Genomic DNA, 27,320 nt, shown 5'->3' with positions numbered 1-27,320 from the left:
TCCATTGATAATCCACCACCCTCATACCGTTGTCAGTAATAGCATCTGGCCAAAAGCCTTGATGTCATCAATAGATGTTGTTTAAAAAAATATATAAAACATTCCATTGAGATTCTTTTTAACCATTTGATCATTTTAGTCAAGCACTGCTGATGGTGATGAAACATCAAGGCATATTAAACCTATATTAAAACTTTAAAAAAGTCATTGAATATCTGAAAGCTATAATGTGCATATGTTTACAGTCATTATAATTATACGTGTTACAATGGTCTGCTATGAACTAGCCATTCTACTAGAGTCATTCCAATAGTTTTTAATGTCTATAATAGAATGGCTGGTTCATAGTGGACCATTGTAATGTAGCATTACCATGTCTAATTGCTGATTTGATTAGTGGAAATATGGTAGTAACGTCTCATTAATTTGATGGTTGCAACTTTGTCGGATTTGCTAGTCATTTCACCTGTGGCTTAGAAGGCTGTGTGTTCCAGCCCCATTACTAGGGTTTGAGTTCATAATGTAAGATGACACCTGAATGAAGTTTAATGCTTGATGGTGGTGATTCCTTTGGGGGTGAGGCATTGAACCAAGATGCCTGTTTCTGTGGATGTTAAAGATCAGTTTTCCTTCAAAAAAGCATAGAGTTCTACCAATTTTCAGGCCATGCCTTCCTCAGATAACGTCATTAAACAGCATTTTGCTTTCATCTTAGTTTTTTCCAGCTATTTTTGTCAATAAACAACTTCTTTTTATTGTACTGTCCTCTGTGCAGAATGACTTTTGTGTTTGCCAATATAATGGTAACTACACTTCAAGGAAGTTCATTCTGGCATATTATTAAGTGCAATATAAAAGCAAGTCTTTATCAGGAGCAGAAGGATTTGGCTAAAGTTGTTGGGGTATTAACTCACAGGATACCTCAAAGGTCCTGGTTCTGCCAGTGCTTTTGAGCGAAATAGAAGGAACTTTCTTCCAATTTTATTTTTATTAAATACAGTCTTTTGCAACTATGGGATCAGTGTGAGACCATCAATGCTAAATTTACAAACAAACCCAGTAGGGGTGTACCCTGATTTGGGAGCAAATCAGAGTGAAATCTTTTGGAGGAAACTTTGCTCTGGAGTTGGGTCCGTCCCTGGTTATTGATACATCACAGCAATTGCTAAAAGGTTGTATAGTATAAGTGCAACCTAAGGAAGGCAAGATTTATATTCTCAGTGAATCCAACATTCTTGTAGCTCTATCGTGTATTGTGCATAACAGGTAAACCTGTAAATAATATTTGCACAAGCATCCAGCCATAAGCTGTGGGAACTGTATGTTCTGTCCCATTGCAAAAAGTTTTGAGAAGATTTTAAATAACATGCACGCAAGATGCATTTTCAGTTAGAGATGTAATTCTGTCTGTGTGTGTGTATAAGATGTGCCCACCTAAGTTGCTTACATTTAGATCGTTTTGCTATGAGGCACGAGTATTTGGATGTGGATTACTACTACCTTTCTCTTTACACCCACCTCTCCTCCTCCCCTGCCTCCCAAGTTTCAGTTCTTAACTGAGGTGTTTCTCCACAGTGTAAGTCTTATTTTGTTGGGGTTGACTTGAAGAAGCAGAGATTTCTTGCCAGTTTGCTTGGCTAGAAAATTGGGAAGAAGTGTAATGTTTATATATTCTGTGACTATTTCAACAGTCTTCTAGTGCATGGGTTAGTCTCTGTTATCATTGTTTTCATTTCATTGAACTTGCATTTTGTGATTAAATTACACTCTTCAATCAATTCTTTAATGTTGAGATAAAAATAGAAATCTGTAACTGCTGGAAATCTGAACTAAAAACACAAGAAGCTATAAATACACAGGTGTGTGGCATTTGAAAGACTGTGTATTTGGTGAGCAGATCTTTCTTGATGAAATCTGCTCTCGAAGAATTTTGATGTAAGTAAAGAGTGTCATGAATAATGAGAATCACCCTTTGTCTCATTATTGCTATTGGATGCGTGCGGGGAAACGGTTACAATCCATCAGATGCAGGACAAATCGGTTCCTAAACCCATTTGTGCCCTTCCCTAAGAACTTTTAACAGGAGTTTGTATGAATGAGGATATGCACTTAGAATGGGACTCTCTGATTATTTTAATGCATTGGAATAGTTTTTAATACATATTTAATTAAAGTTAGGTCTCTGTGATAGGAATTTTTTTCTTGTTATTCATATGTAATTTTGTTAATGAACGAGCAATGTACCAGAAATTAATTTCTGTATGAACTTCCTTATGGATAATAAAGTGAAATTGAATTAAATTTGAATTGAAAAGATGGTTTAACTTTTTCAGATATAGACTGGAAACGTTGACATATCTTTTCTCCTTATGGTCACTGACAGACCTGCTATGTATTCACTGTATTTCTGTTTGTAGTATTCAGACAAAGTTCACTGCAGTCAAAAGTTTTGCACTTGAGATTTATCTAAGCTGATTACCTGAATAATAACTCTTCATTCCAACTAGAATTCAGAGTATTGTGTAGTAATAGTGGCTGAAAGAACCTTGTCATAATAACAGTATTGATATGTGGTGCTGGTTTCTATGACTCCACAATGTCACAACACTATTTATGCAGTTAGCAATTTTAAATAAGTAATCTTCAACCAAGGAGCCCTTTAGGTAGATAGGTTTACTAAGAATTAAGAATACAAATTGAAATGGGATTTGTTTATTTTCTAACAAATTTGAATTCTGCAGTAAGTACGGATATACATTTCCAGAGAGAAACTTGGGGATATAAGAGTTTACACAACTGTACATGGGTGTTTTTATTTAAAGAAAATCAATTTTCAATAGATGATGCTAGTTGAGTCGAGACTAATTATTTCATCATGATTTTCTGAAAGTTTCAGTTTATTATTGTGAAGGGTTCTTTAGGATCAGCTAAGTTCTTGGAAAAAAGTATAATTGCTGCTTCCTTACCAAAATCCAAATTTCTATTGCAAGATTTTAATCAATTTGCAATATAGTGGAAAGTTGAATTTGCAATTTTATTGTTGTACAGAATTTGATTTAAACTGATAACACCTATTCGAAGTCATAAGTTAAGTACAGTGGTAAAAATTTGATGTCAGGGAAATTTGTGAGAACAGGTGATGTTCTGGTTTGTTAAAATGCTGCTTTCCCTCTGGGATTTAAAAAAAGATGTTAATTGAATAATAGAGGTTCAGTAATGTCTATTCAGTGATTGTGCTGCAGCTACTTTATCTATTTTGCATGTATCAATATATAACAACAATTTTGATAAAATTTCCCTCAAGTGGATCAGGTTTAAAATGAAGTCTTTTCCATCTAAGAGCAGGCTGTAAACTTTTCAGTAACCCCCCCCACCCCCCCCAACCACCAAGATTAGAAATTAATACACTGCTTGACCTATAAGTAAAGCTATGGAATGAAAACAGCAGAATGCAACTTAGCACGTTTAGTTTTCTTTTTAAAATTGCTTGAACATTGAGTGCCAATTTAAGAAAGTAAATCGGATGAAAGAGGACATTGCTGTCTTTGGGCTTCCTTAAGAGGGTACAGTAGCGTTGTGGTTCTACCCGAAGGTTGTGAAGTTAAGTGACATAATAGTAAATTGTGAAACTGAATTCAATCGATTGCTGGGCTAGCACCGGGAAAAAATGACAGTGGAAGCCGCCAGGTTGTTGTAAAAGCCCAGTGGATCACTCATGTCTTTCAGGGAAGGGGCTTCTTAACTCTGCCTGACCTAGTCTAAAAGTAACCCCAGCCCCACATTTCATAGTTGTCCCTTAAAGCCCACAAGGGACAATAAATACTGTCCTAATCCTGTTTCCTGCGTTCCAATAACTAATAAGAAATAAAATTCTACATCTGATGCATGTGTTGATTTGGGGTCGATGGGAAGCGAGGGGGGATAGAGAAAAAGAGATGTTTTAGAAAAAATGCTATTGAAAGCTGGTGTCCTACTCATTTCTATAAGAAGGGTGTTGTGAGGCTGAGACTGGATGCAAGTGTCTCATACTCTCAGGTGATGGCCTGCCTTGGAAATGGCATCCCTGATTGGGAGGCTGCACGTTGCCAGGTAAAACTTCTAAACATAAATTTCTCTTGAAGAGCAGTGCATTTTAAGAAGGATTGATTGAGTAAATGGCCTGATTTTGAGGGGTTGATTTTAACAATCAACTGCAACTTGAGATTGAACTTTGCCTTTGCAACTGCTACCAACATTTAAAAAGCACCTTTAATGTTGTAAAATGCGGCAAGATGCTTTACAAGGGAATTCTCAAACAGAATTTGGCATTGAGTCACAGGGAGAGATATTAGAACAGATGAGATTGGTTAAACAATTATGTTGTTTTGTTTTTATCCTGTGAATAAATTTGTTGATGCAGAGAAATCAGAATAACCAAATCTAAGAGTTATTGATTTCTAATTTGCCACTTAGTGGCCATTCTTTAGCATCACTTTTAAGACAGATAAACTTAATCCTTTATTGTGTTTGGAAGGATTTAGAATAGGGACAATGCCAATGAAGATGATCTCCATTTCCTAGATTGGCTGAGTTACCAAATCCAGGAGATGAACAATTACCTCTGCATGGGAGCTTCCTACAAGCACAGTTCATTTCAGGGACGATTGCTGCATGGATGGTCTTTGATGGTCTTTTGTTTGCTAGCAAGCTTTTTTACTGTGTTGAGATTCCGTTTGTGGAGGGTAAAATTTAGATTGATGGTGCCAGGTAATAGAAACTATAGACCAATTGACCCCCAACTTGTGATTAATGGGTTGGTACTGATTGCTTATCATCTACTATTCTTTCAAGCCCATATGAGTTTCTACTATGAAATTATTCTACCTTCATATTGTAATGAATATGTTAAATTTGTGAAGTTTATGAAAACTATTTGAATCATTTTGTCTGCCTCTTACTGAGCCCCAGCTAAAATAATATCTTATAAAGTGCAAAGGCTAGATTTAATTATGCCTCTGAATTTGTGACATCACAAACCCTGTTAGTTACTTATGCCACTGTTAACTTTTTGTTATAGATTATTGAGACTGAAAATATGATGGATCGAATTGTGACTGGCTTAGCTGAGTCTAGTATCAAGGTGCGGTTAGCTGCTGTCAGGTATGGATGGACTCCTGAACTTTCCTGTCTGAAATAAAATTTGATAGTTGTAAAACAAATGTAGTGATTAGTATTGTATTGACTCAGCAGACACTGAATCTTTAATCAGCTTAGTAAATACTCCTGTAGCACTTTGCATGGATAATAAAATATAGAATGACAGCAAGTCCAGATTTGCTTTTTAATTAGCTGGCTAGGGTGGGATAAGCCATGAACTTGAAGTTTAAGCACTTCCTTTAAAGAACTCGAAGTATTCTTTGAGGGCCTAGCACTTAACCACCTCTGGTAAAATTCTACTGCACTATAATGCAAGTATGCTATCAATTTTAAATTATTAGTTGTATGGTAGATTAACAAGCAAATTCTAATTCGGTGAAAGAATGACCGCATCAAATAACTAATTAAAATAAAAGTTGGTTTGATAGTTTTGTGGTTATGCTTTCAGCTTCTCAAGTGCCTGGGGGGAATCTTTTAGCTTTCATGGTTGAAACATCATTTTTTCTAGGAATTAAATCCAACAACCCTATTGATCTTTGGATAATTGAATTAGTAAATTATTCCAAGATGCATTTTAATACGTATAACTAGTTAGGCAAATTCCAATTTACTATTGATTTTTGTGTAAGATGCAGCTATGTAAATGGATATATGTCAGCTTGACTGGAGAAACCCTCATTATGTAGGTGGAGTGTACTTTGATTTTGTCTACAAGGTTGTTTTGAGTTGTCTTTGGGTTGTCTTGCATTAAGTGGATATATGTCAGCTTGACTGGAGAAACCCTCGTAAAAGAGACAGATCAAAGATGGTAGTGGCTGTTCCCAGGCATAGAGGACTGAGTTACGAAAAAAGACCAGAAAAAAATGCAGCTGTTCAACCTTAGGAGACAGTTAGGAGACCTCAAAGTTATGCCAAGCTATTTAATGGAATAGAAATAATAAATTCTCAAGTGAAATTTTGATAGTGGGACAAGGAGACAAAGTGTCAATTTCGTGAAAGACTAATTTTATATTCATGTCAGGAAGTTGTTTTTGCAAAACCAACCAACTGGATCAAGTTTATTTAAGAAACTATTGGGCACTAAAGGTGGTTTTTCGGTAGGAAGGACTGAACAGCTGGCTTCATTTTTCTTGATCTTCTGATCTTTTGGCAATAATCATTTGGGCAGTTTAGTTTTTAATGGCTAATCTTATTTTTGAAATGTAGGAACAGATGGGACACAGATGTAGGCCATTCAGCCCATTATTTCTGCTCTGCCATTTCTGTTAGCCATAGCAACTCACTCTAATTATTGTCTTTTCTCCATTTCCCTTAAAGTGTAATTCCCAAGTAACAGTCTATTTCTTTTTTAAGTATGTCAGTTGACTTTGTCTTTATTGCGATCTGAGGAGAAATCATTCCTAGATTTGCATTTAACTGGAATACTAGGTATATATTACCTTGTTCTAGATCCCATTAATTGCCTTCATCATTTAAACTACTTATCTATTGGATGAAAAAAAAATGTTTACAAAATCTTTCATAGCACTGCCTCCCAGTTATTTTCCTGGTGAATAGTTGTTGGATTTTCTTGGAGTAAACAACATTCCTAAGGTCAAACTGTCCAAATGATGTTTCATAGGCATTCTGTATCATTGAAGTAATACTTTTATATTCTGTATCTCTTGTGATAAAGCCCGTGTCACATTCGTATTTTAATAATTTCCACTTGAAGGCAAACTATTAGCAATTTATATACATGGACCTCTAAAACTTTTATCTACCTCCTCCAGTATTTCCCATTTGAACAAGACTATCTGCCATTCTTAGCCCAAAGTGTACCAACTCACTCTTTGCTGAATTGCACCTGCATGTTCACTTAGTTTATTTACACCCTTTCATAATTTTCTACTGTCTTCACAATTTACAGTATTTGCTATATTAGGATCATCTGTAGGCTTGGATTTATTTCCTTCTGTTCCCAAATCCAGATAATGCCTACGATGAAAAGCTGAGAATTAACATGAATTCTTGGAGTGGGAGTTATAGCAATCGTTATTGCTATCCCTTTTATCCTAATTGTCTACCTCCTACATTTCAACCAATTTCCCATCCAATTCCATGTGTCTCAATTTTAGCTAGGAACATGTGTGGAATCTTAAATCTGTGAATATACCACCTAATCCTCTTCTATGCACCACTTCAATATCTGTGACGAGGGGCTCTAATAGGTTGATTGACACGATGCACCTTTCGCAAAAGCACCTTTTGAAGAGTGCTTTTACTTTGTCCTTAATGTTTTCTTAAAATCTTCCTACTACAAACGTTAATCTTACTGGTCTGTAGTTGCTAGGTTTCTCACCTTTTTAAATAAAGGTGTAACATTTGCTGCCTTCCAGTGTCATTGCACTTTCCCTAAATCCAGTGAGCTTTCGGAGGTTATAATGAATGCATTCCCAGTTTATTTGCCTCCTAATATACATAGAAACTATCAAGGTCTAGCGATTTGTATGATTTCATCCCATTACAGTTTTTCTGTTTTCAATTAATTTCACAGTACTTCCCTGCATTAATCTTTAGTTTTCTCCAAACCCTCTTGCATTATATCTTCCTTCTGCAATGTGAAGGTTGAAAATAGCTGTTCAGTTCTTCTGCCAAGCCCTCACCCTCTGCTACTGTTTTGAACATATCATCAGGTTTGTTTGATGCAGGTCATAGATTATTACTCTAATTTACTACTACATATATTGATAGGGGTTTGTCTTATTTAATCTGCTCAATCACTGGTCTTGAATGCTTGATCACTACTCATCCTTGCATTAATAGGGGATGATCAAACACTCCATCCACATTCATTTAATTTTATATGTTTTTTTAAAGATATGCATCTTTTTCTGATTTACATTCATAGATGTTTGCATAGTCTGTCCAGATCAGTGCAGCAGCTCCGGACAAGTTTTCAGGATCACACAGTGTGGAAACCACTAATGAAGGTAGGTAGTGGCATGCATTTTAAGGACCATTAATTATATTGAAATTTCAGAATAAACTTTAAATATTTTGTATCTCAATAGAGCTCAAGCTGTTAGGAAATTAATTTGGTTGTTGTCACTAATTTGAAAAGTATGATGTAGACATGGAAATTAAATAAGTTATTTATCTGCCAATAAAGGTCACTGGTGCACTGAGTAAATCACCTACAGAATTCAATCGAGGACCTGCCAAGTGCACTACTGACAACTGATAGTTTTAACAGGTTTGTACTTGTGAATAAATATTGGTATATAAATGATGGATCTGATTAAAAGCATCTCTATTAACTTGCAATCCAGCAGTAAATACTTCTTATCTAAAAGTATAACGATCATACTCAAATCAACTTTTCTATATGAAAAAGACATGTTTAGATCAAAAAGGCAGCAAGTTTGGTGTAGCAAGTTGAAAATTCTAAAGTTGCATACTTTAAAATGCAAAATTTTGGACTAGCAAATTGTAAGCAAAATTAGTATTTTTTTTTCTTTTATTTTTTCACGGATGTGGGCATCACCAGCAAGGCCAGCATTTGTTGCCCATCCCTAATTGCCCTTGAACTAAGTGGCTTGCTAGGCCATTTGGGAGTTAACTACATTGCTGTGGGTCTGGAGTCACATGTAGGCCAGATCAGGTAAGGATGGCAGATTCCCTTCCCTAAAGGACATTGGTGAACCACATTTTTAGAGCAGTCAATGATAGTTGTCATGGTCACCATTACTGAGACAACTCCAGATTTATTAATTGAATTTAAATTGCACCAGCTGCTCCAGAGCATTAATCTGGACCTCTGGATTACAAGTTGAGTGACATTACCACTCTGCTGCCACCCCTGCTCTAGTATAAGACATACAGATCAGCTATGATCTGATTGAATGATGGAAAAGACTCAGGGCTGATGGCCTACTCCTGTTGCTGTATAACTATCACTAAATTTCATAACTATCATATAAAATATAGAGGTGGTATCGCATTAAGGAAGCCATTTGGTCCATTGCATTAAGGAAGCCATTTGACACCTGCTCGCGTGAAGAGCAATCCATTTAGTCCTACTCCCCTGCTTCCCCATATTCCTGCAATATTTTCCTGCATTAATGTTTATCCAGTCTCTTTTGAAGGCCATTATGGAATCTGCATTCACCACTCTTATCAGGCAGTTCATTCTAAACCCTAATCACGCCTTGTATTTTTTTAAAAAAAAGTTTTCCTTCACGCTGTTGGAAACAGTTTCTCTCAATTACATCTAAACCCTTCAAAATTTTAAATATCTGATCAAATCTGCTCTTAACCTTTGCTGCTTTAACAAGAACAACCCCAGCTTCTCCAGTCCATGTAGCTGTAATGCCTTATCTTTGGAACCATCTTAGTAAACCTCTTTTGTACCCTCCCCAAAACCTTCATGTCCTTCCTAAAGCGTGGTGCCCAGAATTGGGCACACTACTCCAGCTGGCTCCAAACTAGTGTTTTATATATGTTTAGCATAACTTTTGTACCTTGTGCCTCTATGAAGGCATTTATAATCCTATTAACTGCTTTGTGAATCAGCTCTGCTATCTTCAAAGATTTGTGCACAAGCATCTGAAGGTGTCTCTCCCCTTGCACCTCTTTAAAATCGTACCATTTAGCTTTATTGTCTCTTCATTTTTCCTACAACAAATATATCACCTCACAGTTAACTCTGTTAAATTTAATCTTCCATGCGTCCACCCATTCGACCAGCCTATCTACATTCTCTTGAAATCTATTACTATCTTCCTCATTGTTCACTGCACAACTGGCTTCATGCCATCTGAAAATTTTGAAATTGTGCCCTGTACCCCTGAAGGGGGTTATTAACATAGACCAAAAATAGCAGTGATCCTAATACTGAACCCTGGGGAACTCTGTTATATACCTCCCTCCAGTCTGAAAACCCTATTTGCCACAGCTCTTTTAACAATCTTTAACTAATTTTCTGTCCATTCTGTTAATGCCTCTTTTATTCCATGGGTTTCAATTTTGCTAACAAGCCTAATATTTGGTACTTTATCAATCACCTATTTTAAAGTTCATGTACATAACATTCAACTGCATTGTGCTTATGCACCTTTTGTTACCTCATCAAAACCTCAGTCAAATTATTCAAACAGGATTTGCCTTCAATAAATCTGTACTGCCTCTCCTTTATAACGCCATGCTTGTCTAAGGGGCCGTTTTCACCCAGATTATTGTTCCTAAAAGCTCCCTCATCACCCATATTAAACTAACTAGCCTGTAACTGTCAGGCTCCTGCCTTTATTGGAAAAAAAAATGTAACATTTAAAATCTTCAGTCCCTTGGCACACCCAAGTATCTAAGGAAGATTGGGGGATTGTGGTCCAGACCATCAGAATTTTTACCCTTAATTCCCTGAGGATGTGCCCTATCTAAAAGGGCGACTCGTCCACTTTTAAGTACTGCCCATCTATTTTTATCTAATCCAGTATCTCAGCAATGTCCCCATTTGCCACAGTTTTAGGAAAGTCTTTCTCAAATGAGCAAAATGCCCATTTAGTACCTCAACCATGCCTTCTGCCTCCACCAATAGATCTCCATTTTGGCCCCAAATCAGCCCCACTACTGTCAACCCGTTTACTGTTAACATGCCTACAGAAGACCTTTGGATTTCCTTTTTATGTTAGCCACTAAACTATTCTTGTAACGTTTCTTTGTCCACCTTATTTCCTTTCTTACTTTTCTGTACCTTTCATATTCAGCTTGATTCTCCCTTGTGTTATCATGTTGACGTCTATAATGTGCCCTCTTTTTCTGCTTCATCCTGCTCTCCCAACTCCTTCATCCAGAGAACTTTGGCTTTGTTTGCCATCCCTATCTCCCATGTGGGAATGTACCTGGAATATATCCAATCTTATTTATTGCTTTTATTGTTCCGAACAATAAGGTGAGATGGTGCCATAATGGTAATGTCACTAGACTAGTAATCCCATGCTGATGCTCTGGGGACATGGGTTCAAATCCCACCATGGCAGCTGGTGATGGCGAGGAAACTGTTAGCATTTGTCATCATTGCCCCCTTGAAACTGATAGCAACTTCTGAAATCTGCACATGTGCAATTAAATGTGGAAACCCAGAAGTTGCTGTCAGTGATTCTACGCTTCTCCATAGGGTGCACAATTGTAATTCCAGCAGACTGTAATAATTACAAATCACTGACTGACGAGAACTTTTTTCTTGGTTTGAATTTCAGCTTCTAATATGTATGTCCCAATCATTTATTTTCCTTGCTGTATAATTTATAGAAAAATTGAGGGATGATCAATGCATTTTACCTCCTCCTTTGCTAGCTGAGAGAATGGAGTTTGAACCCATGTCCCCAGAGCATCAGCATGGGATTACTAGCCTAGTGACATTACCATTATGTCACCATCTCACATTGTTGGGAACAATAAAAGCAGTAAATAAGATTGGATATATTCCAGGTACATTCCCACATGGGAGATAGGGAGGGCAAACAAAGCCAAAGCTCTCTGGATGAAGGAGTTGCAGATGCTGCAGAAAAAGAGGGCACATGATAGACGTCAACATGATAACACAAGGGAGAATCAAGCTGAATATGAAAGGTACAGAAAAGTAAGAAAGGGAATAAGGTGGACAAAAAAACCTTAAGAATAGTTTAGTGGCTAACATAAAAAGGAAATCCAAAGGTCTTCTGTAGGCATGTTAACAGTAAACGGATTGACAGAGGAGCAGTGGGGCTGATTTGGAAACAAAATGGAGACCTATTGGTGGAGGCAGAAGGCTTGGATTAGGTACTAAATGGGCATTTTGCTCATTTGGGAAAGACTTTCTCATAGACTGCTTACCTTGTTTGATAACATCACTTGGATGTTTGCAGGTCTCTTTGTCCTGATGCCAGATTCAAATTAGCATTAGGGAAAGTGAAATCCACAGAAATCAGCCAATTTTTATGTGCAGCTTTCTTCGAATGCCATTGCTTTGCTGACTATAAAATCTGGGTCATTAATAATTTAGCTGACTTGAGAAGTGGTCTGCAGCGACTGTGAGCAACTATCATAGCTATTTGGATTGGTCCTTTACTTTAAAGTACATTACTAGGTCTTCACTAATGCCACAGATTGATACTCATGACTCAGCAGAATGCTGGCCCGTGCTACTGCTGTGGTACCTATACAATGTCAGCTATGCAACACTTCTACTGTTTTCTGAATTGCTAATATTTAATTGTAAATGGTGAGACCATCTCATTTCGTGAATCAGAATTAGTTGGGATAGTTTTTGGCATTATGGCTGTGATTAGATTATAGTTCGGTCTTGCCGACTTTGGATAAACTTTACAGTGCAGAAAATACAAAGACTGAATTTTAAAGCTACTTTCTCAAAATGGTTCATTGAACTAGCAAACTCTGGTCATTAATTCAAGCTATTAAGTATTTGAAATAAGTGAGCAATGTAGGGAAGAAAAAGGGCCTGTAGTTAGGAAATGGTTAATTATTCTTCACCACATAATTGCATTTAGGAACCTGTTTTTGAATGTTGCAGTAGCAATGTAGCCTTGCTGCTGCAACTTTCATAATATTTGTAAATATCCTCAAATGTATAACAAGCACAGTATCTTATGTTGACTTCACCAACAAAGTAAAATTTATGTCTTTATGTCATAAAAAGAAGACATTTGAGCTCAACATGGTTAACATCCTGTGGCCTTAAAGGGGCAGAAAGTCTAGAAGGACTTCTTTTTGTTCAGAAGTGTTAGAAGTTATGAAATACCTGTATTTTGCAATGGGAATGACGGTGTAACAGTGTTGAATATCATTAAGCCATTGAAACTGACAGTAACTTTGGGAGTCAGGCTGCACAGAGTAATGCAAAAATTCAGAAGTTGCTGTCAGTGAGTCTATGCTTCTCCATAGGGTGCACTGTGGAGGTCCCCACCCCAAATTCCCCCACAGATTATCTCCTTTCTCATCTATGAATTGACAAAAATTTCCATTCTAGTTTCGCTGTAAAAATCCTTGAAAAAGTTGCACCTTGTTGAAAGAGGTGTAACTGGATATTAAAATTGTACTAACTTCCTAATTATTGTTATACATGCTTACTGGCCTCAAGGTAGTTTTATATTTGTGGAATGCTGAATTTCTCCACAATGGTGATTAAAAATTCTATACAGTTTGAAAAAACGGATTTTTTTTAAATGTTTTTTTTACCAGGTACTTTAGACTCTAGCTTAATACAGTCCAACATTTATTTAGCTTTCTGAAAATTTAAATTAAAAGTGAAGGATTTTACATGCTTTTATCTTACTACTTTGCTGTGTGTGAATACTTACTTGATTGGTTGCCTGCCTGCTTGTTTGCTGAGATCATTATTGCTGCATGCTGAAACATCTTTTTGACTTATTGCTGGACTGAAACTATTGTGGGGAAAGGAGAAGTTCCCACCCCAGCAATCGGTAGACCTTTCCGGGTAGCTTTTTTCGAGGTCAGTGGTGAGCACTCTTGCTTCACTGCTGAGCACAACCTGGGCCTATAGGTATATTGTGAATAAGGAGCAGTAATACCCACTGTCTTCCTGTCATGTAAATTTGGTACTGGTGCCATTGAAATTCCTGTTTAACACTTCATTAGAATGCGGAGTGTATCAATGGACATCCCTAGCAGAGATACATTTCTGCCTCTAATTGTTGTGTGGTTCATCTTATTTTTGAGAAATGAAGCTACTCAGATGGATTTTTGTTGCGCTTTATGAACATTGAGTTACCAAGACTTTGCTGGAGGAGGTAGGAGAGCAGGGCCAGTTATCACCTAATATGGAAAGTTTTTGTGCATCTTTCTTCCCTATCTCATAGTAAGGGTTCTTCAGAGGTCTGAGTAGAAAACACAATGGTTATTTTTGTACTCCCTAATTATCAGGCTGAATGTTGTCAATCTTGTGGAATACATGGCTTGTGGTGGTCTGTAACAATTATCATTACTGCATAGTGATCATTAAATGGGTGGTTGAATCCCAAGAGAGGAGCCAGCAATATTTCAGTTTGGCTATTGGGTGAGCCATTTTTGTGTTCTAATTCACAATTCAATATCTTATGCCTTGGTATAGAAGATTTTGTATTTTTTATATTTTAAACAAATCATTTGACAAAGAGAGAACTTCCATTTATAATAGAAACTTTCACAATTATAGGCGTATAAATGGTAAAAGAGTGGTTAGAGGAAGGGTGCGGAAATTAGGGACCAAAAAGGGGATCTACACGAGGCGGCAGAGGGCTTGATGAGGCATTTAACAAGTAGATTTTGCATCTTTCTTTACCAAGGAAAAAGATCTGCCGAGATAATAATGAAAGAGGGCATAGTTGAGATACTGGAAATTGAAAAACAGGAGATCTTAAGAAGGCTGGCTGTACTTAAAGTTGATAAGTCACCAGGACCAGATTGAATACATCCAATGATGCTGAGGGAATGAAGGGGAGAAATTGCTGAGGTACTGGCCATAATCTTCCAATCCTCTTCCGATACGGGGTTGGTGCCAGAGAACTGGCAAACTGCAGTTGTTATACCTTTTTTTCCCAAAAAAAAAGTACAAGGATAAACCCAGCAGCTACAGGCCATTCAATTTAAACTTGGTGGTTGGGAACACTTTTAGAAATAATGATCCTAGACAAAAATTAACAATTATTTGGACGGGTGTGAATTAAATAAGGAAAGCCAGAATGGATTTGTTAAAGGCAAATTGTGTTTAACTAAAACTTGATTGAATTTTTTGGTGAGGTAACAAAGAGATTGATGAAGTTAATGCAGCTGATGGGGACGTGACTTTCCAAGAGTCATTTGATAAAGTTGCATTCGGGCTTTCCAGAAAAGTTGAAGCCCATGGAATAAAAGGGACAGTGGCAGCTAGATACAGAGCTGGTTGAGTGGCAAGAAACAGTCATGGTAAATGTTTGTTTTCAGACAGGAGGAAGGCATACAGTTGTGTTCCCCAGGGGCCAGTACTAGGACCACAGCTTTTCTTGATATAGATTAATGCCCTAGACTTGAGCGCAGGGCATAACTTTAAAATTTGTGGACAAAAAACTTGGAAGAATTGTGAACTGACAACTGACAAGGATAGTTATAGAATTCAAGAGGACAAGCTAGTGGACACGTGACAGATGAAATTTAATGCACAGGAGTGCTTCACAGCTGATGGAGTGCTTTTGAAGTGTAATGTAGAAAACACTGCCCCAATTTGCACAGGAATGTTTTGTTTGCTAAAGCATGTTGGAGAATCCAAAGCAGTTGAAGACTTATCTTGTTTCTTATCTTTTTATTTTTCAGTTATTACAAAATGCTCCTGATGAGGTCCTTGTAGTGGCGTCTTCAACACTCTGCAATCTTCTCCTTGAATTCTCCCCAAGCAAAGAGGTTCGTCTTTATCAAATGAATGGACATATAACTGCCGCTGCTGTGGTTATTAATTATTAAATGCATCCAAATGTTGACTGGTAACTGTCAAAATAAGTTGTCGGTAATTTGTTTGATATATTAAGCAGGCCATTATAAGATTTAAAATTATGTTCTATTACAACGTCCAACTGAATTACATTCTCAGGTTGTTCATTTTTTAAAAATACCGCTGAAACAAAGCAACACAAAATTACTCCAAGGTGATCGGTAAACTGAAGTTGTTAGTGGGGTGGTTACTGAAATGGTGAGTGTCAAGGTGATGCATATTTTTGGTCAGAATGGAAATGTTTCTCCTTTTTTGTATCCATTATCAGCATCAACTTTAGGGAGGAGCTAGAAATAATAAAATAATTTTTAAAAATGTGATATAATCTTAATATGTTACAGCCTATCTTGGAGTCAGGAGCTGTAGAGCTATTGTGCAACTTGACTCAGAGTGAAAATCCAGCCCTCAGAGTTAATGGGATATGGGCTTTGATGGTAAGAACTTGTTATAATAAGGCTATTCATATTGTGCTGTTTAAATTATTTAGTTCTTACAATATCAGGCTATTTAAACATTAGTTCAAAAGCCTTTTAAATGTCTACCACTCCACTCACTAGTTGTAGAACTGTCTGGATGCACTTAGTTTTGTTACTTAGTTGTTTTTTGCAATGTATTTGTTGCCAAGTTTACTTTCTGCACTAGTAGAATTATTTGAGCATTAATGTTCCTCTGAGTAGAGTTTCAAGTTTTTTTTCTGGATATGTGATGAGCATCCATTGGGCAATATTGAAGATTTTTTTGAGATGTGGTAGAAATTGTCTTTTTCTTTGTCTCTCTAAAACAAGATCAACATTTAACAGTTAGGTATAGGAATAATATCAAAAGCAGTTAAGTGATTATTAAACTAAAATGCTTAATGCACTCTCTCACCAATCAGTCCATTGAATTTATTGTTTTTCCAGTATTCTTCCCCATCCCTTTTCTAAAGGGAATGAATTAACAACACCATATTGCATTTATATAGCACCTTTTAATGTGGAAAAATGAAAGGATGCTAGATGGACACATGAAGAAAACAAGATGTCAGGCCAGAGATTAGAAGGGGGTGACTAAACAAAGACTTGCACTGAAGTATTTTTAAGCGTTTTGTGGGCATCAGTAGTGAGGCCAGCCTTTATATCGCATCCCTAATTTCCCATGAGTAGCTGGTGATGAGCAGCTGCCCTGACTTTCTGCAGTCCATGTGGTGTAAGTAAACCCACAATGCTGTTAGGTAGCGAGTCCCAGGATTTTGACCTCACAATGACGAAGAAACTATGATGTATTTCAAAGTCATGATGGTGTGTGACTTGTTGGTGATCCCATGCTCTGGTTCCCCTCATTGTATTAGACAGTAGGGATGGTAGGTTCGGAAGGTGCTGCTGAAGAAACTTTGATGAATTGCTGCTGTGCATCTTGTATATGGTATGTACGTATCCACGGTGAACTGATAGTGGAGGGGGAGAGTGTTTAAGATGGTGAATGGAATGCGAATCAAGTGGGCTGCTTTGTCCTGGAGGATGTTGAGCTTCTTGAGTGCTGGCTGCACTCATCCAGTCAGATGCAGAGTATTCTGTCATACTCTATCATACTCTTGAATTGTGCCTTGTAGATGTTGGATAGGCTTTGGGGAGTCAGGAGTTGAGTTACTCACCACAGAATACCCAGCTTCTGATCTGCTCTTGTAGCCACAGCACTTATGTGGGTCGTCCAGTTAAGTTTCTGGACAATGGTAACTCTGCAAAATGTTGATTGTGAGGAATTCAGTAATGATTATGCATTTGAATGTAAGAGTGAGATGGTTAGATTCTCTCTTGTTGAAAATGTTCATTCCCTGGCACATGGTGTGGCGTGAATGTTATTTGCCATTTATCAGCCCAAGCCAAAATGTTGTCAGTGTTGTTGTGCCTTTTAAGGATAGACCACAGGAGACTCAGATACAGGTTAACTATCATTTTATTCAAATGAACCCAGAGAGAGTCTACCTTAGATTGGCTAAACAGAACTCTACCGATTACAGGAAAACCATCTTTTTTTATACATACCTAGTCACGTACACATTGCATTATTCAAATTCTAATGTTGTCATAATCACTTATAAACAGTTGTCTCCAGTCCCAGGATCTATCTCCTGCTAGTGTCTCACCTCGGACCTCATTCCTTAAGCTGTCTACACAACTCTACAATGCACCTTTTTATCCTATCTTTCAATGGTCCAGTGGTGGCTCTCTCTGGGAGCCGCTTAACTCTGCCTGTCATCAGGGTGTTAATCCTGTGGTCTTACTTTTTGTAGCTTACAGGTACATTAATATAGTCAGTAATACATCTATTTAGCCTTTTCCCAGCTTTCCCTTTACCTGTATCCATCTTGTAATAAGTTGTTGTTAGGTATTATTTCTCCTTACCCTTCAATTGCCTCAACTAGATTCCTTATACTTTTACCTTTAAGTTTTTTTTACTCCCACTGACCATGATCATCTAAAATTCTCTTGAGTCAGGTTCTGTATTGCCTTGATTGTTTAAAATGTTTTCTTACTCTTTAGGCCATATTAACCATTCCATGTCAATGGGGATCTATGTCTCTAGATCTTTGCTTACTTCCCCCTGTGCGGTTCCAATATCTCAAGTGATGACCAGATTATCAAATTTAGTTCTCTTAAAACAGTTGCATATTGTGTCCTCTCTCCCTGGGCAGAATTTTCTGCCTACTGGGCAGACGGGCCCAACCCAATCTCCGGCGGGTGGGGAGCCGATCCCTGCCGCCATTTTAAGTGGGTGGGTCAATTAAAAAATTTAAAAAGGTAATGAGACTACTTTATTGGATTATAAAATCTCTTCGGACAACTTGAACGAGGTAAGATGGTAGCTTGAATGCGTAAAACGATATAAGGGAATGATTAAAGGTAGGAGATAGAGGTAGGGAGCAGAATTTTGCGGTCAGCGAGCAGGAGGCAGGGCCCACTTGCCGACACGCAAAATGACACGGGATGATGTCGGGGGAAACCCCCGACGTCATCCCGCCCCATTTAAATTTTCAGGAAGGCTTCCTGTACTGAGTTCTGCTTTTGATTCTTTGATACTCAACTGGCCTGCCCTCTTGCCAGCTTACTGTACTAACCTTGGGTGGTAAATAAACCATACACCTGTTTTGCAGTGCTGCTCCGATGGTTTGAGATGTGTACGCAACCCACAGTGCCAAGTGTTGTGGTGCCTTTTAAGGATCGACCACAGGAGACTCAGATACAGGTTAACGATCGTTTTATTCAGGCAAACACAGGGAGAGTCTGTCTTAGACTGGCTAAAACAGAACTCCACTGATTATAGGAAAACCATCTTTTTTTATACACAACTAGTCATGTACACATTGCATTATTCAAATTCTAATCTTGTCAGTACATAATCACATGATAAGCAGAGGCCTCCAGTCCCAGGTACATATCTTTACTCACCCAAGCAGGGCCTCCTTATCTTGTTTTAACCTGGCTCCGCCCCTGACACTGTGTCTTTACCCTTATCTGTTTATCCTCATCCGCCCCTTCTGTCTCTTAACCAGTTAATCCCGTATGATCCTCTAGGTCTCTTGGAGAGTTCTGCTGATATCAGCCCTTATGGTGTATGAGGTTCGCCTGGAGAATTCTGCTGAGCTTTGGTTTTACTAAAAACATAGAAATCCCTGTTTAACTCCTACATCCAGATCTTGCTGCATGTTAGCACAGACTTCGTCATTATTTGAGGAGCCACATGTGGAGCTGAATACAATGCTGTCATCAGCGAACATCCTCACTTCTGACCTTTTGGTAGAGGATAGGTCATTAATGAAGTAATTGAAGATGGTTGGGCCTCGAACCCTGCCCTGACAAGCTTCTGCAGTGATTTCCTTGGGGCTGAGGTGACTAGCCTCCAACGCAGCCATTTTGCCTTGGGCTAGTAATGACCCTGGCCAGTGGAGAGCTATCCCACTGATTTTCATTGTCTTTAATCATGCTAGGGCACCTTGATGCCACACTCAGTAAATACTTCTTCGACGTCATGGGTGGTCACACTCACCTCATCTATGGAATCTAGCTGTTTTGTCCATGTTTGGACCAAGCCTGGAGCTGAGTGCTCAGTTTGGCTTCTGCCAGGAGCATCGGTGAGCAGGTATTGGTGATAATACGTTTTCATCTGTGCTGATAGCTCTCCAGTACTCCATTCAAGTGGCCATTCACATGTGTGACTCCAGACAGTGAACGTTGATAGATGATTCAAACGTAGGATGGAGGAAGCACAAACATGCCTTTGCCTCTTCTCGCTCAATGTCCACATGTGCTCAATTGCCAACAGAGGATGTGGTCACTGGTGGGAATGGGCTGATTTTGTTTTCTCCACCTTCTTAGTACAAGGCTGCTGGAACCAACTTTGGTATCCTTCAGTGACTGTTTTAGACCAGCAAATTCAGGACTGGTGCTGCTGGTGTATGCTGTTCAATATTGCATTTTTTTTTTTGGAAAAATATACTTTATTCATAAAATATCTGAAAGAACATTATAAAACATTTCAATGGCCATCAAAAAAAGTGCTATCATATTCAACTTTTCCACATAGATCAACAGGTGCTTCAGTACAATCAATGCACATTACAGACATTTCAATATGGTCATTACAGATGGTCAGACAGTGCAACGGTGTTCAAGTTATCGACATAGATCGTGTTGCAGTCTGAGATGCTTCAATACAATTATGAGACATTTAGTATTCACTGCATACGTTCCTTGTGAGTCATACAGCCTGAGGGTTCTATACAGTTCCCAGCCCCTTGGTGTGCTATGGCAGAATGGTCTTAAACAGTGACCTTTCCCCATTGCACCTTTGCGGCTGCTGCCCCAAGCTTCAGTGCGTCCCTCAGTACGTAGTCCTGCACCTTGGAATGTTTCAGTCTGCAACACTCGGTCGGGGACAATTCTTTGTACTGAAAGACCAGCATATTTTGGGCAGACCAAAGAGCGTCTTTAACCGAGTTGATGATCTTTCAGCTGCAGTTGATGTTTGTCTTGGTGTGGGTCTCTGGGAACAGCCCATAGAGCACAGGGTCCTGTGTCACAGAACTGCTCGGGATGAACCTCAGCAAAAACCACTGTATCTTTCTCCAAATCTTCTTTGCAAAGGCACATTCCACAAGGAGGTGAACAACTATCTCTTCCCCACCACAGCTACCTTGCGGGCAACATGCAGAGGGGGTGAGACTCCTGGCACGTTGGAAGGATCTGAAGGGGAGGGCCTTTCTCTCCATCAGCCAAGCTACACCTTGGCACTTGTTGGAAAGTTCTGGTGATGAAGCATTCTGCCAAATGTCTTTGACAGTCTGCTCGGGGAACCATCCGACAGGAATCACCATTTCCTTTTCTGCAGGGCCTCTAGGATGTTACGTGCAGACCACTGCCCGATGGACTTGTGGTCAAAGGTGTTTCTCTCTCAGATTTTTCCACGAGGGCCAGGTGGTACGGCACGGTCCAAATACTTGGAGCATTTTGCAGCAGCATGGCCAGACCAATCCTTTGCAACACCAGGGACAGGTAAACCTCAGCACACAGTGACACTTGGTGTTTGCGTACCAAAGGTCCATGCACAGCTTGATGCAGCCACACACAAAGGTGGCCAACTAATGAACCATCTAGGAAGCCAAATTTACTGAGTTTATAAGGATTGAAATTTTGGAAGAATGCACAGCCCCTTCATCTTTATTATGATTGTGTACACCAGGCAGGAAAAATAAATGGGTAAATAAAAATAAAAATACCTGGAAAAGCTCCAGGTCTGGCAGCATCTGCGGAGAGAAACACAGTTAACGTTTCGAGTCCGTATGACTCTTCAACATTCTGAGGCCCCAGCGGTGGAGGTTAGCTGCATGGGGACCTTGACTTGTCCTGAGCCTGTTTAACAAGGACCACTCTCTCCATGGTAGATCAAACACCAATCATGGTAGATTCAACGTGGGGTTTGTCACCAGCACCTCATTAGTGATTTCCCGTGTTTCCCATTCCTTGGTCCAAAGAATGTCTGCTGGTAGGACTTGCTCAGGGAGATTACTCCATATGGAGTGCTGAGATGGTAGGCGGGCATAGGTGGATGGAATAATTCATTGTGGAGTGGTAAGTGAGGTGCATCACAGATGTTTTCAACCAGCTTGAGTTTTTGTCAGTCGGCTGATGTGTGGGGGAGTGATGTTTGTGAGGACATTTAATTAATTTTAATTAATTTAATTACATTTTAATTAGAATAATGCAACTGAAATTAAAATTGTTTTGATTAAAAAAGCTCATATACTGTTTTATTTAAATGGCATAGTTTGAACTATGGGATAATTTGAAGCTTTCAAGCAAAAACTAATTTGATTAGACTACAGTTAAACCAGCATGTATGTTTTCATGTATTGTTTGGATTAATTTAAGACATTTTTGTACTTCATGCCAATTATGTAAGTTTAAGCTTGGACCCTATATTGTTCATTAGTCTATATAGCTCTAGATTATTACTGAGTTCTTGAACTCTTCTGCTAACTGTAAGTCTTGATACTGATACCTTTCTCACATCCTTCTATTCTCAACAGTGTTTTACTTAGAAACAGTCCCTCAGGGTAATTTAACATGTATAACTCCAATTTGCATCAAGTCATACACAATCATTGGATATTAACGCATAGAAGATGGCATTTGCACCAATGTGCCTGTGCCAACCCTCTTTTTAAAAAAAAAAGCCCATCTACTTAGTTCATTTTCCCATATGCTTTTTTATGATTGAGTCTATTATGATTCTGTTTCCGTTGGACTGTCTATATCAGAGCAAACCTCTGTTAAAGAAATTTCTCCTAATTGCTACTAGCTAACTGCTAATTTGGTGCTGATCTTTAATATGTGACATCCCTTGGTCATATCCGTTACTGCTGATGTTTCTTTGCACTGTAGCGTCTGTACCCATGTTGTTTTAATCTGACCAGAACTAGATGTTTTCATGAAGTATTTCCCAGATATCTATAATGTTCAATGAAGAACAGTTTTGCAGTGTGAAATCTTGCTTGCATCTATGGAGAAGGGAAAAAGTTGTACCTCAAAGTGGGTTAGTATGTGTCACAACCTCACCTTGCCCCAAAGCCTTTTACTGCCAATTTACTTTTGAAGAATAGTCACTATTCAATTGTAGGAAATACAGCCATTTGCAGATTGTAGCCTTTCACAAACAGCAATATAATAATGTCCTGATAATCTGTTTTTGTGATGTTGATATAGAGGGGTAGATATTGGCCAGGGATAATTTACCTGCTCTTCTTCGGTTATAGTGCTTTGGGATCCTTTATGTCCTTCTGAAAGACAGCAGCTCCAACTGTGCAGCATTCCTTCAGCACTTTTCCCTTATTCTTTTATGGGATGTGGGCATTGCTGGCAAGGCCAGACCATCCCAAATTGCCCTCATGAGTGGCTTAATAGGCCATTTCAGAGTCAACCACATTGCTGTGGGTCTGGAGCCACATGTTGGCCAGATCGAGTAAGGATGGCAGATTTCCTTCCCTAAGTAGTGAACTGGATGGGTTTTTTACAACAATTAATAGTTGTCATGGTCACTATTACTAAGACTAGCTTTTTATTCCAGCTTTATTAACTGAATTTAAATTCCACTAGCTGCTGTGGTGTGATCTGAACCCTTGTTCCAGAGCTTTAGCCAGGGCCTCTCGATCACTAATCCAGGATCTTAGCACTATGCCACCATCTCCCCCTGGAGGGTCAACCTAGGTTTTTGTGCTGAAATCTCGAGTGGGATTTCAACCCATAATCTTTTGCTTCAGGGAGAGAGTGCTACCAACTGAGCCATGGCTGGCATTGCTCTTTTATTGAAACGTTTGTTGGCTTTTCAGTTCAAAAGTAAGTATGAAAATTCTGATGCAAGCTTAATTATTAGTGCCATGGTGTACCCCAAATGTATACAAACAGTTAATGAGAGAGAAATTAAGTCAGATCACCTGGCTTTGAGCTATTCCATTGTTCATCCATTCATTGTAGATTATCCTATACATATAAAGTTCTTGCCCTCTTTTCATCGTGATTTGAATTCAAGCTTTGTTAAAATCCTGCATTGCTGAAAGCTGAAGGTTTACACATTTTCCACCTCTGTTTCTTCTGCCACCGGGAACAGTTTTTCCTTTATCACCACCCCCCCACCAACACACAATTTTGAACAAATCTGTTAAACCTCCCCTTAACCTTCTCTGCTGTGAGAAGAACAATCTCAGTTTTTCCAATCTTTTCACATAACTGAAGGCCCTCAAATTCTGGTAAATTTTCTGTACATTCTCTTCGAGCTTTGACATCTTTCCTAAATTGTGGTGCCCAGCATTGGACATACTGTGTACTCCAGTTTAGACCTAAGTGGTACTTTATAAAGACTTGGACTAGCTTTTTCACTGTTGTACTCTATCTTTATGCATTTTATCAGCTTTATCAACTTGCCTTGAAGATTTGGCTACATAAATTCCAGCTCTTTCTCCCTGCACTCCTTCAAAGGAGCCTAGTTGAAATATTAGTAGGAGATAAGTCAGATGTGGACAATGATCATAATCTATCTATAGAAATAGGCAAAATAACAATATTGAATACATCAGAAAGTCAAATTCACTTTATTTTTCTGCTTTCACTTCATCTGCACAAATTTTTTTGGTGTTTTGCATGAAATAATTCAGTACACATGCTTTTCTATGAATGCAGGTAGCATTGCAACCTGTTAAACCATACATTATTTTTCTGTCAGATATCCCAGTTGATATGAAAAGCTTTTTGGACAAGAGGAGAGTATGAATGGGTATGTTGGTTGAGACTGGATTCAAACATAAATGCCCTGATCAGAAATCTAAACTAGAATACATTTGTAGACAAATTTGTCCAATAAGAGTAGCATAGCTTTTTATACCATAAAGTGAGTGAATTGGAGACCTTGATTGGACTTATATATCAACTTGTGGATGATCTTGTCCGTTTTAAGTTGGAACATCAGAATTTGGCTTGTGTTCGATAATGGAATATAGAATATGGAGATTGATCCTACTGATGAGAATTCAATTGCAGTTCAAAAACAAGCCTGACTTGCAATGTTCTATTTCATGCCATGCTGAGCATTGTCATTTCTTTTAAAAAAAAAAGCCTTCAAAATAAGATGGTGGGTGATTTAACTTTCAGACTTTGCTGAGTTGGAGATAATTATAAACCTTGCAACTTTTCACTGATGAGGTGACCTTGTTCAAAGCTGTACTGCTTGTCATTACAACCAGCTATGACCGTATGCACCTGGTTGGAGTGCTGTTTCCTCATTATACTGACTTATTTAGGCATGGAATGACAGTATTGAGAAATTTAATGTTTTGATATTGCATTTGTTGCCATTGAACATTCTGAGTGTAGGTTGCATCTACTGTATCGTAACTATCTCAGCCTATCTTAGGAAGTGTCCAGTTCCCCCCCCTCTTCTCTCCAGTAGGACATTTTTGGCTGTAACCTATTAACTGTGGACTTACGAAAGTCAAGTCATGGCTACCTAACTCATTTCAAACCCTTGTGATCTTAATCAAGTTGGTGATGAGAGTAATATTGTAGATGTTGTGCATTTCAATTTTGAGAAATTTTGGGTAGAATTCCATGTAAGAGATGAGGCTAAGTAAAATTTATGGGATAAAGGTAGAAAGTTAAGAATTCAATGATGAATTGGTCAGATAATTGAGAATTAAGGGCAGTAAATGTTTGAATTTGACAACTATAGAAGTGCAAAAGATGAGCAGGTGCCATGGGTCTTTGCCATGAAGCTGTTAATCTATATAACGTTATGGAAGTTTTTATTTAAATAGAGGGTTAGTCTGTGGGTGTGTCTTAATTTGATTAAAGCCAGCTAGTCTGGGTGCTTTGATGTATACTAGTTTTGAGGTGTAAGAGAGGTAGAGCGTTATTTGCATTTTGTTGAATAGAGCATTCAAGAAGGGGACTGAAATCTGGCACCTAGCTTGCAGAGACCAAGCAATGTTTATATTATTAACAAAATTGGTACTATGAAAGGGGTTTTATTGTTAGAAGAGGTGAAGTTCAAAGGGGCTGGTAATACAATGAGAATTTACATTCAATGAGATGTGCTGGGTATACCCGATAGCAGTTTCATGTGTGCTGGGCAGAGACAATGTAAGATCCAAGCCTGTAAGCCTACCACTGTGTCTGTAAAGGAACCAAAGTGAAAGGAAACCTCATTTTAACTTTTACGGTGAAAATGCTTTGTCTGGTGTCTGCTTGAAGTCTATGGGTTGTTGTTGCCTTAATGGAGATTAGGTTGGGAATTTGTTAAAAAGTTATGATAGTAATTTGTAGCCATGTGTATATATTTAACTTGTGTAAATTAATAAATGTCTCATGTAGTTTGTATAAAAACCTCTCAGGAACTGATGGTCTGATTCCTGAATATAGAGCTGCATTTCAAACTTAAAATTATAGGTTATGACAGTTGTTCAAAATTTCCCTCTGGGATTTTTTAAATAGCTCAGCTATACCAACTGCTATGTCATAACAGTCCTGGGTAGGTAAATCTTCCTTTTCACTTTGTCATGATTTTATAGCAGCATTGAGGCAGGATACATGGCACAGGTTTTGCAGCCCTGTTTGGGCACCAGATTTGTAGTGGCAGATGAGGGCCCAATCAATTTTTTTTCTCTTTTGCTCCCATTTCCTACTGTAAGTAAAGAAATACTGAAATCTTTTTGTAATGTCAAATCTTTCAACGAAGCAATCATTTTATTGGAACTTATATAATAAATGTTTAAAATTTATTAATGTCACATTTTGCAGAACAATTCCTTTTATGACACTTAATCACTGTGTTTAATAATGCTCTTACTGTATATTGTAAAGGTTGTGAAATGAAACCAATATCTTACACAATACTGTCTGACATACGAGTTGACACTAATCATATCTGTTTTAAAAAAGAACAGTTTGGACTTTATTTTCGAAACTGGTGAAGGAATTTATTGTACCTACCCCATTGTTTTTTTTTTGTTTTCTTATTGTGCTCTCTCACGCACACAATAGGTATATCGAAGGAAAGTCTTTAAGGTTTAAGAAACATGCCATATAAGATATACTACACATCATTTCTCCAAAGATGACAAGCAAAATGCAGTCTAAAGCATCTAATGTTTTTCTTTTTAGAATATGGCTTTTCAAGCTGATCAGAAGATAAAGACAGACATTTTGCGAGGACTGAGTACAGAACAACTCTTCAGATTGCTCTCTGATTCAGACGTGAATGTACTAATGAAGACCCTGGGGCTCCTCAGGAACCTCCTTTCCACTAGGCCTGTACGTATTTGTAATTTGAATCTCAGCAGTTTTTTATTCTAACCAATTTCTCTCTGGTCCTGAGCATTGTGATGTTGAGCTGCTAAAATGGTTTTGGTCTTGAAGACCACAGCTTCAAATGGCCAAATCCAGGTAATTATAGATAATTATAAAGTGCTGAAATCAATCAGAGGATAATTGTAATTGGTTATAAATTTCAGGCTCGTGGTCAGTGATGTTTTAAAGATTTGCACTTCTAAAAAGTGTACATGTCCATAGCATTTTACAGAACTTCCAAAATTGTTCTTTGCAAACATCATCTGGTTTCCTTTTCAGTTTTAAAGAGTACAAACCTTTGCTTTCCTGAAGCA

At 38.2% G+C, this 27,320-nt stretch overlaps 1 protein-coding gene across 6 annotated transcripts in view; it reads left to right on the top strand.

Moving 5' to 3' along the window:
* Positions 1–27,320, top strand: part of armc8 (armadillo repeat containing 8) — a 110,463-nt gene that overhangs the window by 41,922 nt on the left and 41,221 nt on the right. For all 6 annotated transcript variants that reach the window (XM_041200330.1, XM_041200332.1, XM_041200331.1 and 3 more), the window contains 5 exons: positions 5,057–5,139; positions 8,027–8,108; positions 15,460–15,546; positions 15,976–16,068; positions 26,821–26,970. In XM_041200330.1, coding sequence (XP_041056264.1) covers positions 5,057–5,139; positions 8,027–8,108; positions 15,460–15,546; positions 15,976–16,068; positions 26,821–26,970 — 495 coding nt within the window. The remainder of the gene's footprint in view (positions 1–5,056; positions 5,140–8,026; positions 8,109–15,459; positions 15,547–15,975; positions 16,069–26,820; positions 26,971–27,320) is intronic.

Source organism: Carcharodon carcharias, chromosome 12 (assembly GCF_017639515.1).
Source record: "Carcharodon carcharias isolate sCarCar2 chromosome 12, sCarCar2.pri, whole genome shotgun sequence".
NCBI lineage: Eukaryota > Metazoa > Chordata > Chondrichthyes > Lamniformes > Lamnidae > Carcharodon > Carcharodon carcharias.
This window is presented reverse-complemented; position numbering and strand designations above follow the sequence as displayed.